Source organism: Thunnus maccoyii, chromosome 8 (assembly GCF_910596095.1).
Source record: "Thunnus maccoyii chromosome 8, fThuMac1.1, whole genome shotgun sequence".
Lineage (NCBI taxonomy): Eukaryota > Metazoa > Chordata > Actinopteri > Scombriformes > Scombridae > Thunnus > Thunnus maccoyii.
This window is the reverse complement of record NC_056540.1, coordinates 22,311,347-22,327,807: the sequence shown is the minus strand read 5'-3', so window position 1 is coordinate 22,327,807 and position 16,461 is coordinate 22,311,347. Positions and strand designations below refer to the sequence as shown.

General features: G+C 38.3%; 1 protein-coding gene across 1 annotated transcript in view; it reads left to right on the top strand.

Moving 5' to 3' along the window:
* The window catches only part of diaph2 (diaphanous-related formin 2), a 382,189-nt gene that overhangs the window by 222,182 nt on the left and 143,546 nt on the right, over positions 1 to 16,461 (top strand). The window contains exons 22-23 of the mRNA XM_042418197.1: positions 7,103 to 7,204; positions 10,202 to 10,441. Of these exons, the coding sequence (XP_042274131.1) occupies positions 7,103 to 7,204; positions 10,202 to 10,441 (342 nt within the window). The remainder of the gene's footprint in view (positions 1 to 7,102; positions 7,205 to 10,201; positions 10,442 to 16,461) is intronic.

The following is a 16,461-nucleotide window of genomic DNA, read 5'->3' as shown; positions in this document are numbered from 1 at the left end:
CCATTATTTTCAGGTGTATGTATATACCTGTCCTTTGAATTGTTACAAATTACAGTGTGTCACATAGAATAGTAATACACAATAGCTGTCTCACAGTAAACACCAGCCTTGTCAGCTCTCGGCTTTGCACCCTTCACCTCGCCATGGCAACAACCTTTCCACCAGGTCTCACAGGAGTCTTTCGTCCTAGCCTTGCTTGTTATTATTGTTTATTTCTCTTGTCAATCACCCAGATCACCACGATGCTCATTCATATGCATGGGCCCATCATTACACGTGGTAGCCCATTGGCTGCAGGGTCTGGCAGTGCCCATGCCAGCCTTTGTTCCCTGCTGTAACAACAGGTGATTGTAGCAGCCTGGCACATTGTTGGGCATCATTTGCATGGTGTAAAAGTGCACATGTGGGGCAAGGCGATAAGTATGGCTGTGCATTGGGCCTGTTGGATTAGAGCTTAAGCAGGAGAAACGGAGTCCCCCTTGGGCTTAATTGTGGCTTATTTTGGCACACAGCACATAACTCTCTTCTGCATCAAATGCTAATTTAACAATGGAATGTGAAATACATTATGCTGATTTGGTGGGACTGGAAAAATAAGAAAGAAAAGGAGGAGAAGTATTGAATAAACAAAGTAAAGGCGGGGGAAGGAGAGAGACGAGGCTTGGCTTGGTGCAATATCAAATGTGCTTCAGAAATTGATGGCCAGGACCCAAGGTTCTGCATGTACTTTCCACTGATCATCACCACGCTGCTGATCTCCAGCCACAGGGTCCAGGCCAGGTACTCTGTCCTCAGGTTGAATAATGATTAAAAGCACACATTCATACACACATGCACTCAAACTACAAATGCATACACGCAGGCAAGTTCATGCACAATACAGCACAACAGTTAAATTTTGATTAGGTGGAGTCCATGCAGCTTCTCCTCAGGCACACTGGGTGCTGTATTTTCTTAACCGAGTGAAATTTAGTTTTCTGTTTTCACTCTCCAATTCTTTGTTTCAGTGACAGATGGCACATCACTCACAGAGACGCTCTCAGACAGCAGACTCCACAAACAAATTAATTTCTATTACTGTTTTGCATGCTAGCTCCCTTCTTGTTTGATTGACAGTCTCATCATATACCAGCACTGTATTAGCATGACTGTCTTAGACATTGTAAAAGAAGAATATTCACAAATGAGAGAGAAATTTTCATTGCGGTGTAGTAAAGTTCCTCCCCTTCTTTCAAATGTGACAGGGTTATTTTTTAGCAGATGTTCTCTATATAGCTTGTCTTCATGTATTAGATAAAAAACTATTTTATCATAGATGATCATACATTAAAGAGCCATATGTGTATTCACAATGGAAAGCATACCCCCTTTCAGTTCATATGTAAGCCCTGAGGGCTCACAACAGATTTAGGTGAGAGTGGAATAAGCTTTCAGACAGATTTTGTTTATCACTTGTTGTCCCTGTTTTTATTTGTTTGTATTTTCTACCTCTCTTCTCTGTTCCTGTCTCTTTCTTTACCAAATCATATCTCTCTGTTTATCTGTTTTCTTTCTCCATGTGAACCGTCTATTCTCCTTGTTAATTTCCCCCTTAATCCTGCTTCACACCTCCCATGGTGAATGCGAGTGCTCAGGTGTGCACATTTAAAAAAAAAAACCCTCCATATTTCCTTCTAAAAGACACATTTAATGTCACAGTAAGTCTGTCAGGTTTTCCAGCCCCAACCCTCAAATTAATCCCTCACCCTCTCTCCCTCTCTCTCAACCTTTTTTTCCCCCTATCTCTTAGTGTGTTTGTGTCTTTCTCTCAGACTGCATTTCTCATTTAGTTTAATGCGATTTTAGAATCTGTCACACTCTGTTTGTTGCCTGTCAGTATGTCACTGTAGCTTTGCTCGTCGTGAGATTTGAGGTGTTTGTGTGGTTTGGCGGGGTGTAGATTTGGTAATACTACTGTACAGCAGCCTGTGTGACTGATGTTCATTGTTTGACATATTTACCTGTGAGACAAGATGTTTTCTCTAGTAAGTTACTCTTCCAACATCGGTTGTTGAAAATGACAACATATATTGATTAATGTTCGTAAGATAAAATTTTAGTGTTAATGTCGTACGTATATTTTCAAATAATGCTATTTTTGAAATGTTTTTTGTAAAATATAAACATTTAGAACTAAAAATATTCAATTTTGAAGATACTGTACTCCCATTTTGCTGAGCGTTATCTGTCAAACCTGTTCCCATTTTGTAAACAAAAACACAGCTTGATAGCCTTTGTTCCACTTTTTAAGTTTCCAGTTCTGTGGTAGTAACCTTTTGTTTGAGATAGATGCTGTCTACACCCACAAACTATTGTGGAAAGTTACTTCTTGTTTGACCTTAAGCTTAGTTTGGGGAAAAGAGAAAAAAAGAAAAAAAAAAAAAAAAAAACTTTTGAAATTGCACATAATGTCTTTTTTGGAACTGTCAAGCTTTAGTTTGAGAAGTAAAGCTTGTAGAATGTTGAAAAGTCTTCTTGTCTGTCTATTATTTTGTTATTGATTTAAACTGAAGTCTTCACTGATTTGCCATGAGCCAGGTAAGATGCCTGCTGAGGTGTCACGGCAGGAAGATGGCAGTCCCATGTTGCTCTTCATCACAAAGCATGGGCAGAATACCACATGTTTCTCTGTCTCCCAGAGTTGAGGAGAAAATCAATTAAAAGGAGAAAATCACATCTGCCAAGCGCATGGCAGACATGACTCTTCTTCTGTCCTTGTTGTAGACCTCCCATAGGTATAGTAGAGCTGAACACAGTTTACTCAGATTATCTTTTAGACATCAGGATTCTCACTCTTTTCTCCTTTATTTAACTCAGTTTAATAAAGTCTTTATTGCTCTGAGAAGAGCGTTATCGATTGACGTGTCTCAGACTATATCTAGAGGCTTCTTGGTTATCTTATCATTTTGACATTACTGTTGGGAATGTGCTTCTCTCTGCTCTAACTATATTTCACAAGGTAGGGGTCGTAAAGTAGTTATTGTAGATGTTGCATGTCCTGCTTCACACATTATTGATATCCAGAATATCTCCCTGATCCCATATGTGGAATCATGCACACTGTCATAGAATCCTTAATACCAATGTGTTTGGACATGTATATATTGCACTACATCAGCACCTGGTGTTTTTACCAGTATGATGAACTGTATGTGCATGTTTAAGTTTATGCTTAATACATGCCTAATACCCCCCTTTAAAGTATATTAGCTTGGCATGGGTTCACGGATGCTGTGAAACTGTGAACTTGATTCACTGGAAGCTGGTTGACAGCAGCAGAGATCAAAGTATGGAAGTGAAAGCCCTACAGATACTGTCATCCTCTACAAATGTTTAGTGAACCGTAACCTGTATCTCATTACTTTTACACTCTCCTTTACCCTCATATACACTTCCATTCCTCAAGTACAGACCTTTCACACTCTGGCAGTAGAGGCATTTATTTTACAAATATTCACCACAGTTTATTCATTTATTTATTTATTGTATTTATACACCAAAAAATGTACAATACCTAGTTAATTTGAGGGGAAGACACCAGTACCAGTGCTGTGAAGCTCCAAGAGACCTTGAGCTGACCTGCTGACAGCAATTCTATACTAAATTGATTGAGTATTGTTTGCAATGACATCCTAATCTGTTTCGGAATAGAATAACAACCAAAAACAATTCTGTTCACATTAAAATTATGGTTAGTCTAGTTGATCCACGTTTTACACACCGGTGGAAAGAAACTGTGCTAGTGCATGTGATATTGGAGTAGTGGTGTCCCTGACACAGATGAATTGATTCTGATTTGTCAAACTGAGCACATGTTTGATTGACAACCAAAACATATATTCTTATGGTCACACAAAGGGATTTTCAAAAGGCAGGTTTTGAGAGCCACTTAAAACTATGTGTAAAAATATACACTACTCGAACTGTGAGAAACTTTTGAACTGTGGTGCTGTGTCAGCACAGGAATATTAAATCCAAAAACGAAGGTCATAAGTGTTGTTTGAATGTTGAGAGCATTTCTGAGTAAACAAGAAAAAAAAACTGGGGTGCTGCTGGAAGGAATCCATGTGCATTGGTTGCACATTTGGACTTGGACTTTGGCAAGAACGCAGTGCAATATATGGCCATTCTGTCGACACATTAAGTCATTAAAATTTGGGGAATATTTTCTGTTGGTTAACTTAATTTATGTTCCTAGCTTTGGCTTGTTGAAGTTGCTTGTTGCCTGTACTTTATCACAACATTTTATCCACAACAAAACATAGTGGCAGAGCAATTTGTCACTCATATCAACAACAATTTTCCATAAAATGTGAACATTTACCAAAAAACATTGAGTATTTATTTACCACATATTGAATATATTAACTTTTTTTCACACATTCAGCCTCCAATCTGTTTTTATTTTTGACAAGGAGATACTAAGCAACATCTGAATTTTTCTGTTGCTGTTTGCCGTTTTGTTAGTGGATTGCTGTATCTTGGCATATGTGCTGATATGTAGTGCCTTCATCTTCGCCCAAGGCGGTAAATGAATGTGTAGTGTTGCTAGCAAACTTCCAGTAATCTCTCCCAGACTGCTGTGTGTGTCTGGTGGCCTGTGGTGCAGAGTCTGGCCCACCATCATCACCCAGTCTCCCACATTGCTACACATATGGTGCTGCCTTTGTGTCAATTGTGCTCTATGGGGTTTCTAATAATTAACAAGATGACAGACAAATGAAATGACAAGCACAAGGTGGATTCGATTTTCCATTACCTTGCTTTCTTTCTGTGTTTTACAGATGTATTCAACTGTAGCATTTTGAAATGTTTTCAAATAATTTCACCCCTGTCAGAATGGTAAATCCACTCCTAATATAATTACAAATCAAAGTCTCCACTTTGGAAATGGCAAATCCAACAAATGGTCGTAGTTCTATGTGTGTATGTGTGTGTGTGTGTTTATCTTGCCATGAATTTCTGCATGTTTAAGTCACTAACAGTGACACATCTTCATTTTGATAAGGAAACATGAAAAAATGGGCTAAAATGCATTCACCAACATAGACTCCGCCAAGGTCTCCTGTCCTTCATTTGTATACTGTAAGGGTGAAAACATAACCCTAATTGTTCAGCAATGCCAGAGAAGAAAAGCCTAAATCATCGTATTTTCCACAGCATTACCAATAATTCATTTTGTGGATGAATGGTTTGCTGCTGTGTTGATTCCGTCCCATTCAGAGCCAATGATACATTATTGAAGAGAACTTTGCTACTAATCTCACAGCAAACTGTGCTTAGAGTTCAAGAGAATAATTTCATATTCAACGTATTGCACTCTCCCTCATATATGAGCATTTTTGTTCAGAGTTTTATTACAACATTTACAGACACTTTAGTCTGAATAGAATCAATCTGTATATTTTATAGATTTTGTTTAGTTAATATTAAAAATTTTAAAACTTACAGACTACATTAAAGGAAATTATTTTCAAGTCTGTCAAGGTTTTCAGGAGCAGCTGCACGTGCATTTTAGTGATCAGTAACTTTTAACTGTACTCAGGTATATGAAACAGCATCAGGAGGAGTTTCTGTATCAAAAGTCATGTGTGTATAATTAGCAACATTTGCTCTATGCTGTCCATCATATATCCATTCCTCTAAACTAAAAGGGTAAAAAAACAAACATGCACCATATCATCATTTATCTCCATTGTAATTCTAACTTAATTCCAGTTATACAAATATGGGTTTTTTGTTTGTTTGATTGTTTGTTTTTGTTTTTTTGTATATCATCAACAATCCTTTCTGCTTCTGCTGTTGTGATCAAAAGCCTTCATTATCAAGGCACCATTGCTTTCTGCAGACCCTAATTGGGGCTTGAGCAAAAGCAAGCAACATTTGATATAATGGCTCACTCCCAAACAGGAATGCCAACCCTGCATTATAGCCTTCTTTTTATACTGTTGAATTCCCTGAGGGAAGGACAGAGATGTCATCATTAGTGGGCAGTAGTTTCTGGCCGCGGTGCCTGCGATGGCTGCTGAGGTCTATAGAGTGGTCAGCCAGGCCCGTGGCCCAGTAGCAGTGTCTGCTCTCTGTTTTTCCCTGTCTGGGTTCCCAGCTGGCCACATGACCCTGCACCAGTCTGCTCCCACTGAATAAATTTGGGGAACTAATGAGGAAGGAAGCATTGTGAAAACCTGGAAAAGGGCACCTCTTCCTCCACAGAGAAAAAGAGGGGAAGAAGTCGCTGTGGTCAATTTTATTAACTTGGCTGACCTTCACACAAACAATTAACATTTACAGATTACACAGCCCCTCCCATTATCTTCCTCATCTCCATCTTAATCTTCAACCTCACCACCAGCAGCATCATCTTTTTTCTGCTTCTACAAGTGCACTTTAACAGAAAAGTAGCAAATTAGTGCCACACCATCGCGTGTATTTTTTTAGACTATTGCCAGGTGATGTGGATTATTCAGTAGAAGGTCAGTTATCTGAACTTTCTTGACATGTGCGGTAATTGGCTAAGGGCCACTACTGTCACAGTAAAGCGACCAACAGTGAGCAGTGATTATGTGACCTTATCTATTCATCCTTCTACCAGACTACCAAGAATCTATACATCCTGACTTAAATATAGCCTGAAATAAAAATAAATATATAGGATGAAAATGCTTTGACAGTATCAGTTTCCCATATAATCTGCATTATTTCACAAATGTATCACAAGCCTGACATGTGAGCACATGTTTCTCTGTGACTCTAGAAAAGTGCATTCAAGGGCAGTTCAAGTACTAGATTATTGTTTATACTGTCTGTATGAATACACTGCATGTCTATAAGAAGAAGTAGAAGAAGTAACTGTTTTGCAAACTTACCTAGTTTGCAAACAGTTACTTCACAGCAGTTTCACACTTTGCTTGTATGGATTGTTTTCTCCTCCTACTGTGTAAGGTGCTGTGCCATCCTTGTCTTTGAGATGATTTTTATTCTGACATGGACAGAAAATGAGATTTGCATTAACAGTCTCTCTGTGTGTGCTTGTGTTTGTTTGTGTGTGCTTTCCCATTTGTAGAACCTGATAAAGAACCTGCCAGAGCAGAAAGAGCTGAATTCGCTAGCGGAACTAAAGGGTGAATATGAAGAGCTGGTGGAGTCGGAGCAGTTTGGCATTGTGGTGAGTATAATTTCCTGGTGCCTACTAGATCGCCCCAAGAGAGCACACAGTGTGCACAATCATACTCCCAGTCTGCTATAGTCAAACACTTGCAAGCATACACACTTGAGAAATTGAATTCTTCCTTTATTACTCACTCTTTCTGTCTCCCTATACCTCACACAGACACACAGGCACACGCATACACGTTGCACTAACACACTTTTGTCTTCCTCTATTATTGTTTCATACACCAGTTTTATTAGAGCCAGGGAATTAAGAAATGTATTATTTAGAGAGTGTTGCAGTAATGTTTAATTAAAACATCTAACAATATAAAGGGCATATTTAATAAAAAAGTAAAAACTTGGTAACCCAACTTCCAAACAACAATGTTTATATAAAAAAGCACTTTTGACTCTAGAAAAAAACAGTTCAATCATTTTTCATTAGGATTCAGCATCAAAAACTCAGTGAATGCCATATTTTGACATCAACTGTCAATGTTGTCTCATGATAAAATCATACCCTAAGGTGATGAATCTTGTCTGTGATGAGGTTCTTTGAAAAACATGCAGCTGTAGTCAACCAGCTTCGTGATGTATCCCGATCCTCTAATTGATTTAGAGTGACCAGCTAAAGTTCTGTCTTTTGCAGTGATAGGATGAATAACGCTTTGGATAACAAATTGTAAACTTGGTGTATAGTGTCTAGAAATTATTCTATATTTTGAGAGGCATATGTAATAATTAGAAAGTAATTACAGCTGTAAGTAAGTAGATAAGGCCCAGTCTGTAATTTCTTGTTTGACTTAATGATGAGAAGAAACATGAGTTTCTTGTGACTCGTCAACCGGAGTCTCCGGACGTCCTGTGTCCGCTGAACAGCATCAGAGAAACACTCGTTTTTAACGTGAAACTGCTTTATTCAGTGTTTTTACCGGTTTGTTTTGGAGAGGAGGAGATTCTTCCGGATAATTCAGTAAAAACTAATCCCAGTAAAAACCTCTTGAACAATGAACACTGAAGGAATCATAACCTAAAAACAAGCGGAGCTCTTAGAAACAAGCTGAGCAAACTTTAGCGGCAACTCGGCTCGCAGCCCCTCCAGACATCCTGTATCCACCAAACAGCGTGGAAAAAACACTGATTTTTAACATGGATCTGCTTTATTTAGTGTTTTTACCTGTTTTAATCACTGGGTCTGTTTGTTTTGGAGAGATGATGACCTCCGTGGATAATTTGGCTCTCGGTAAAAACCTCCTGAACGATAAACACAGAATGAATCCTAACCGGGAGAATGACGGCAGTGGCGTTTATTTAACAGTGAAGACAACAACTCCCATGATCCAACGCTTCTTCACGACATCATCAAACTCTGTCTTTTGTTATTGTTTTGATTGAGAGACCCCCAGCAGCAGAAAATTACATATTGTGCTGATGTTACCATCCATTTACCAAGTGAATACCCAGCACTTTAGACAACTGCAAAAGGAAGTGCTATCTTTAAACTTTGCAACACGATCATAGCGGCACATTAAACTGTTCCACAGAAGAAATGTTCAATTAGACCCAAAGGATTGCAGATGTGCTCCCATCTCCTAGTTACTTTTTTTACTCATCGAAGGCTTTTTTGCTTATGTCTTTTAGGAGATGTAATGAAGCACGAGGTGGTGGTTTCCCTCATGATCTCACCAATGCTGTGATCATATACCTCCCCACTGATGAAGTAGCTCCTCATTGCAGAGCTATTTAATTCTCTGGGGAAATAAGCCATGTTCGAGCTTTTCTCTGCTAGATCTGTCACCAACGTGCTCACTTTCATTATGATTCCTCCTTATTGTATACAAATCAATTCAAATGAAGGAGAGGGGAGAAGTGTGTGTGCGCTTATGTGTATGCGTATGCATGTGTGCAAGGAATTGAAGTGGGTGGGGATGTTAGTGTGGGCGTGGGGGGGTTGGTTGACAGACAACTTGCCCATACACATGAATAAATTTGAGCAGTAATGAAACATTTTGGGCTGGATCTGAAGGTTGCCTTCAAGCACTGGATTATGCAGCAATCTGTAGAATTTGTCTGTGGTTGCTGCTTTGCCACATATCTTAAAGCCAAAAGCCTATTTGTTTTAATTCCCTCCCATTTTTGTAGCTATGTTTACTCTCATTTTCTTCTTCTTCTTTTTTTTTTTTTTCTCTAGCCTCAGTGACTCCTCTCCCAAACAAGCCTATGAGTATTGATTGGAGCTGTTATATTATTTATGACAAATCTGTTTAATGGGAGATTTCTTTATCCACATGAAAGTCAGGAGTGATGCAGGGAACAGGATATTCCAATTTGCTGAACAGGGCAGTTGATTTTCTATTCATTAAAACTAGTCGCAGCAGTGAAGTCAAGGTGATGAAACTTTATAGGATTTCGTATATGTCTGTGTTTGCTCTCTTTATGAAAAGGTATTGTTACAACTTACATTTTTTCATATATCTCTTGAGATTGTGAGGAGCAGAAGTCATCGTTACACTTGATTGTAATCAGCAAAATGTGGCTCTTTCCTTAATACGTATGTTTTTCAGGGCGGATCACACAAATATTGGGTTGAGTGTGGTGGCACGTTGCACTAAAGTTCAGATTGTCACTTTCGCATCGCAAATGTTTATGCCTCTCAAGAAGAATGTGGATTAAAGAAACAAAAGAAAAAGTAGCATTTTCTATTACTGAATATTCTAAAGAAGCCATCATGCCTTTCCCTGCACTATTGAACGTGGGTGGTTCTTTTGAAATTTGTTACCAATGGTTGACGGTTGGCATGTTGGGTAGAAATCTCAGGAGAGCTGATGAGACTTTAATAAGCTGATCATGTTTTCTTTGAAAACATAATTGACCTTATAAACTGAACATAACTATAGTGTTTATTGTTGGGGCCTTAATCATTTATTGAGATAAAATACCAACTACTTACATTATATCTCTTTTGTTGTTTGTTTTATTTTATTTATGTATTTATTGTTCTTGTCCTCAGATGAGTTCAGTAAAGCTCCTACGACCACGTCTCAACGGCATCCTGTTCAAGCTGACGTTTGAGGAGCAGGTGAATAACATCCGGCCAGACATCATGAATGTGACATTCGCCTGTGAGGAGGTGAAGAAGAGTGACGGTTTTAGCAAGCTGCTGGAGCTGGTGTTGCTGGTTGGCAATTACATGAATGCTGGCTCAAGGAATGCCCAGACATTTGGTTTCAACGTCAACTTCCTCTGCAAGGTAACTCACCACCACGCCACACGCACAACACAGATGAACAACAGGTTGTAAAAATGTCTGAAACATAAACTGACATTGACTGGATTTCATTTTAGATTGTAAACGTGAGTAATATTATAAACTAGCTTGACTGCAGCACAAATTTCAGAATACAAAAGCTGCTTTCACTGTTTTTATTTTTTTGCCTTAAGTGCAGAGAAACAGGAAACGGGTAGAGTAAGGAGCTTAACATGCAACACTGGTCCACGTTTTGTTTATGGAGGAAATTTGCACCTGTTCTGCCCTCATCAAATTTTTTTTTTTTTAAATCATAAAAATTGTTATCCCAGATGTAAAGATACACAACTGTCACAACTATATCATATTTCATTTATTAAGGGCTACTGCAAGCATACCTCAAAGGAGTTTAAATAAAATAAACAACAACATGATAAAATGTTAAGCACAGAGAAACTTGAACCAGCAGAGGCAGCATCTGTGTTCATTGCCAGGTAAAATCACACCATGCAAAGGTGTGAAAGAGAGGACTGGCAAACATGCACACATAGCTACTATATACTAGGCACAAGCAGACCTGTTCAGTTACTGTACACGCACACTGAAACTTAGATCAGACAGACAGTGAGACGAGGCAGTCCTACACTGTGCTGTGTTCTGAGTCCAATATTCCTTAAACTAAGCTGGGAGATAGAGTGTTAGTACTGTAGACAAAGTTAGGGTAAGTCACATCACGCTGAAAATAGGGGTTTATGCTTGATTTAAAATGGTACCTAAACCAGAGAAAGAGCTACTTCAGTGTAAAAGTATGAAGTTGTGGTAGGAAATGTGGTACATTTTTTTTAGTTTTAGTTAGACATATAGCTGCAGTGCAGTATACTGGGTTTTTATTACTGCATTTACTACTACACTTTTTTAGGCCCAAGTCTTGAAACTGGTGTATAGTGATATACTGATGTGGTTTCAGGATTGGCCATATTAACCAGAGGATGATTTTCTGCAATATCAATATCAATCAATCAATTTTTATTTATATAACACCAAATTACAACAAAAGTCATCTCAGGGCACATTTCACATAGAGCAGGTCTAGACCGTACTCTTTAATTTACAGAGACCCAACAATTCCCCCATGATCAAGCACTTGGCGACAGCGGTAAGGATTAAACTCCCCTTTAACGGGAGTGTAATTGTATTTATTTGTGTAGAGTTTATACTGTAAATACTTACATACTATTGATCTATAATTTTCACATTTAGTTGTCATTTTTATTGAGATCCAAAAATTCACTGTTTTCCTGTCCATTTTTTGTTTAATCAAAAGCAATTTTGGCACTGTGGATCTGTGTAGCATAGGCATCCACATTCTGTCTTATCTAGACGCTAACACTGATGAATATTTATTGGCTGGCCTACAGTGAACTAGTGGGGGGTGCTGAATCAGGGGCAAGCAACCCCTCAACACTGCCTACAGTTGGCGATCAAGCTGTTTGGATAAACCACCAAAATAAGTTGCAAAATGTGCCTATTAGCCACTTTGTGTGGGAATTTATAACATCTTTCTTTTTCTATATCATTATTTTCCCACTCTATGTTGTTCTGTCTGCAACTGTTATGAGAAGGAAAAAAGAAAACCTGATCTTTCCTAAGTGATCATGTCAAATGAATCAGTCATGTAAAAATACTTGACATGGGATTTCCCATATGGGAGACCTAAGTGTGAATGCCAAAAGCCCCTGCCTTACACGCATATTTGAAGCAAGCAATGTTGCAGGTTCAGTGTGTGAAAAGGGTTTTAGTATGGTGAATCCAGTGTGCCTTTGGTATTCCTGCAAACTGACTGAATCAGTGTGGAGTGTCAGTGTAGAGCCTGATAACGCCTCAGGGGGCTGATTGGGCCATTATTGATGGACAAGAAAAAAGTCTGCTTTCTCACTTTAGTCAATCAAGTAAATGGCCCCCTGGGTGGCAGGTCTAGGGTACCTAATGGGCTCATCAGGGAGGAGGCGGTTGATGATGGGAATGAGCAACAAGGGAAGGGCACAGACTGACCCACCTTCGCCTTCCACCTTCAGCCCCCCACTTTTGCCCATCGTACTGCCAAGGACACACAAATCTCCTGGGAGACAGACTGGTCACATATATTCAGCAAGCCGAATAGCCACTCTGGCTTTACATGGCCAGTGGTGAAATGTGTATTTCATGTCACTGTAGTATAGTGAGAAAGATGAGAAGATTACATAATGGTAACTATCGGCTTTAAATTAAATAGGTAATTATTATTTCTCATGTTTCAGATGACATGAGGTTATGTGTAATGAAACGTTTTTGCTGTATTTTTTCAAAGCATACCTATACTGTTAGACAACACAGATCATCAGAATAAGTATGCTAATTAAGAATATAGAGGAGAGTGTTGCCATAATGTAACATATTTGGTAGGTGGGTAAAACCATCTGCTGTATAACTCAAAAACAAACAAATATTGTTTCTCTTGGGTTTTATCCCTGTCAAACTGAGGGAATAACACTTTCAGGCTCTGCTTAATAATTAAAGACCACATGGCGATGGTTTGTGTTAAATTTAAGTTGAACAGAACAGACTACATATTAGGAACTTGACATGGAACAGTAACAGAGAGTCATCTACCCAACATCAGTGTGGCCTTGTCTCCTGCTTTTAAAATATAAAATTTTCCATGGCTGAAATTACTGTTTCAATTACCTGTGCTATTACACAATCCATGTCCAGCACATGTTTGTATTGGGCATAAGGTGACTTCACATCCATGCATTCACAGAACTAATCCCCAGCAGTGGCCTTTTGTGCATTTATATTTTTCAACAAGAGCTATTTTTTCTTCTTCTTATACATTGTAATATAAGATTGTATGTGCAAGTACACAATGAATTTTTCCTGTGCTGCAGCTCTGTCTGCTGAAGTTAAATTGAGAAATCAAGCACCGACAATCCTTCTGTTAGTGTGAGGGTTTTATATTCCCATCGCCACTTCTTCTGTTATTCGTTAATTATTGTGTTATTTATTTATTTTCAATGTAGATATTTAACTGGAAGCTTTCCGGCTTGTAATATACCATGCCACTCTAAATGCTCAATGTATTGGAATATATTGTACTAACTAGTGAGGGATTTGGAGTAATGCTACCTCCAGGCATTTTATATTATGAAAGATTGAATGATATCCTTGTTCAGAATTTGCTTTCAGCAACACAGTTATGAAGCATTGTTTTTTCATCAACTTCAAATGAACAGATTAGTTTGAAGGAGTAGAATTTACACACACTATCCAGTTGCACCATTAAAAAGCAGCCAGTGTGAAATGCCAGCTATAAAAAGGCATTTTATAGAGGCTCTTTAAAAAAGATTTGAGGTAAAACTTCGGCTAGCCCAAGCTCTTCAATGAGAGTATTCCAAAGCTTAGGAGCTCTGGTAAAAAGGCCCTTTTACCTTTGGCTCTTAGCACAAACTTTGAAATGGCCAGGTCACGGGATGGACTAGGATTAAAATGGTTCTGGATTTTGACACAGGCCATCTAACTACAACCTGTGCACAGATACTCCACATCCCCTGGCACAATTCTCACGATACCTTGAACCTGCCTGATGTAAAATTTGTGAGAAAATTGCATCAGCACCTTGGGCTTTAAGTAGGATTCCCCCTGCCCTTACAGAGGCCCTCAGCAGAATGTGTTACCACTACCAACAACAGCTCTTTTTATTTCAACATATATTTCAACATATTCTGGCATATTTTACTGTGTCTGATGTCAGATTGAAACATTGTTTTGTTTTATTAAATTTGCTTGGAGCTATCAGTACAGTTTGCAGGTCTTTTGTCTGACTAATCCAGCATTTATAGAAGTTTTTTGGATGTGCGCGCTCTACTCTCTGTTTGCCCTGAATTTGCATTGACCATATTAAGTGTCTCAATCAACATAAATATATATTATATATGTTTACATGGAATTATAATGTTTAATATCTGTGTATTTATTACAAATCCCAATGTCTGATGTTGTCATCCCCATGATCTCAAGTTCAAGACAGTGTCCCAGTTGTTTTTAAAGCATTTAAAACTATATTCAAAACTTTTAAACTCTTCATGTTAAGCCAATAAAACCCATCAGTAAAACTTGTGTCCCAACTAATTAATCTACATTATACTTTAGGGTCTTTTGACCATAAAATTCCTGAAATAATAAAAAGAAAAGAACAGATCAGTGTAACCTGGTGGTTTATGGGTTTTATGTCCCCACACATCCCAACGTTATGTTTTCTGCTATGAAATCACACTGTTTGCAAACAGCCTACAGTAAACGAGGTCTTCCTCCAAAAAGGACAGATCAGGCAGTGTTGCCAGTAATACAAAGTGGAGAGAAAAATGAAATAAGTTGCTTATTATGAGTCCCAAAAAATAAGATAAAATAAAGATAAATAAATGGTTAAACTACAAGTAATTGCTCTGTAAGTGGCATTTTTGTGAGTCCAATTATCACTAGTTGTTTGAAATATTCAAAGGTCCTAGCCTTAACATTTACATTTAAATAAAAACTGAAAAAATTTCAATCTGATTATACTGTACAAATTATTTCATCAGAGTTGTACATATTACATTACAAATACAGCATTGGGTAGAGCAGGCAGAGAGGTCTATTTATGACTCAGTGAATATGCATGCTCAGTGGACTCGGTCCAGTCTTATTATGTCAATGATATTCACCTCACAATGCTAATATACTTTCAGTTTCATCAGATAATTTTAATGACTGCCCTATTACCTGAAACCACACTGTTTCTCCACTTACACCCACTGAACTTAATAAAACCCCACAGTATGCCCATTCTTCTCCCCTGTATAGTCACCAAATTAGTCCAAGTGAGGCTATGCACAATACCCACCTACCGCACTACTTTATTTAAAATGATTGTTTCAGTTAGGGTACTGTTGTTAAGATTCACAAATCCTTAAATTACTTTTTATACCTCTCCCAGTTTACCTATCTTACCAATATTACATATTACTAATATTAGTTAGCAGATGAGATCAGTATCCCAAAGAGGCACTTTCTTTGTGAGGTAATGACAGTTCAGGGTATAACAATAAACAAATTAAAATCCATGAAATTAAACTGTGATTACCAAATGTAAGAAACTGGCTGATCCTCATCTAATGAAAATAAGTGTGTGTTTCCGTGTTTGTGTGTTGAGGGTATGCCACTTACTAATTGTTTCAACTCACCATTGCCTTGTTCCGTGTTTGTGTGTGTGTGTGTGTGTGTGTATGCATGTGTGTGAGCGTTTACACGTGTGCCTGAATGTGCACATGTGTGGGCATGTCCAACTGCATGCTGTTTGTGGTGCGGATATTATCAGTATGAGTGCACAGAGGTGGATTGTGCTAATTAGCTTTCCCAGCGTGCCTTTCGAACAGCATGGCAATCACGGTAGGGAATGAATATGGAACAAGTTTCCTATGCACTGATGTGGAGACTCTGGCATCTGTATGAACATAGACACACACACATGATTCACAAACACAGTACAGTACTTTCACTCAAACTTTCCTACCACAGTGTTCTCTGTTGTTTTATTCTCATGTGTGTGGTGTCATTTAATGTGTGTACATATATGCTGTGCATGTGTGCCATCTGTAATTGGGTGCAGAAATATGATTTACTCATCATAATACATCTTTCTTTTATCTCCTCCTGTGCTTCTGTCAGTCCCTCATTTGAAATTGGATATTGGCTGTTGATTAAACTGTTGACAGCTACATATTACATTAAGTTTTATATCATCCTGTGGGCCTTGTACCACTGAAAGATAGACTGTATACTTGCTTCTTCAATTTCTATGAAACCATGGATGTTGCCATCATGTAGGCTTGTTGAGGAGATTTAGTTGTGTGCTGAAAACAAGGTAGCCAGATAAGCCATGCTTACCATATTTTAAACGTCTCACATTTAAACTAAACATTAAAGTAAAGCATTTTTATTACTGTCAT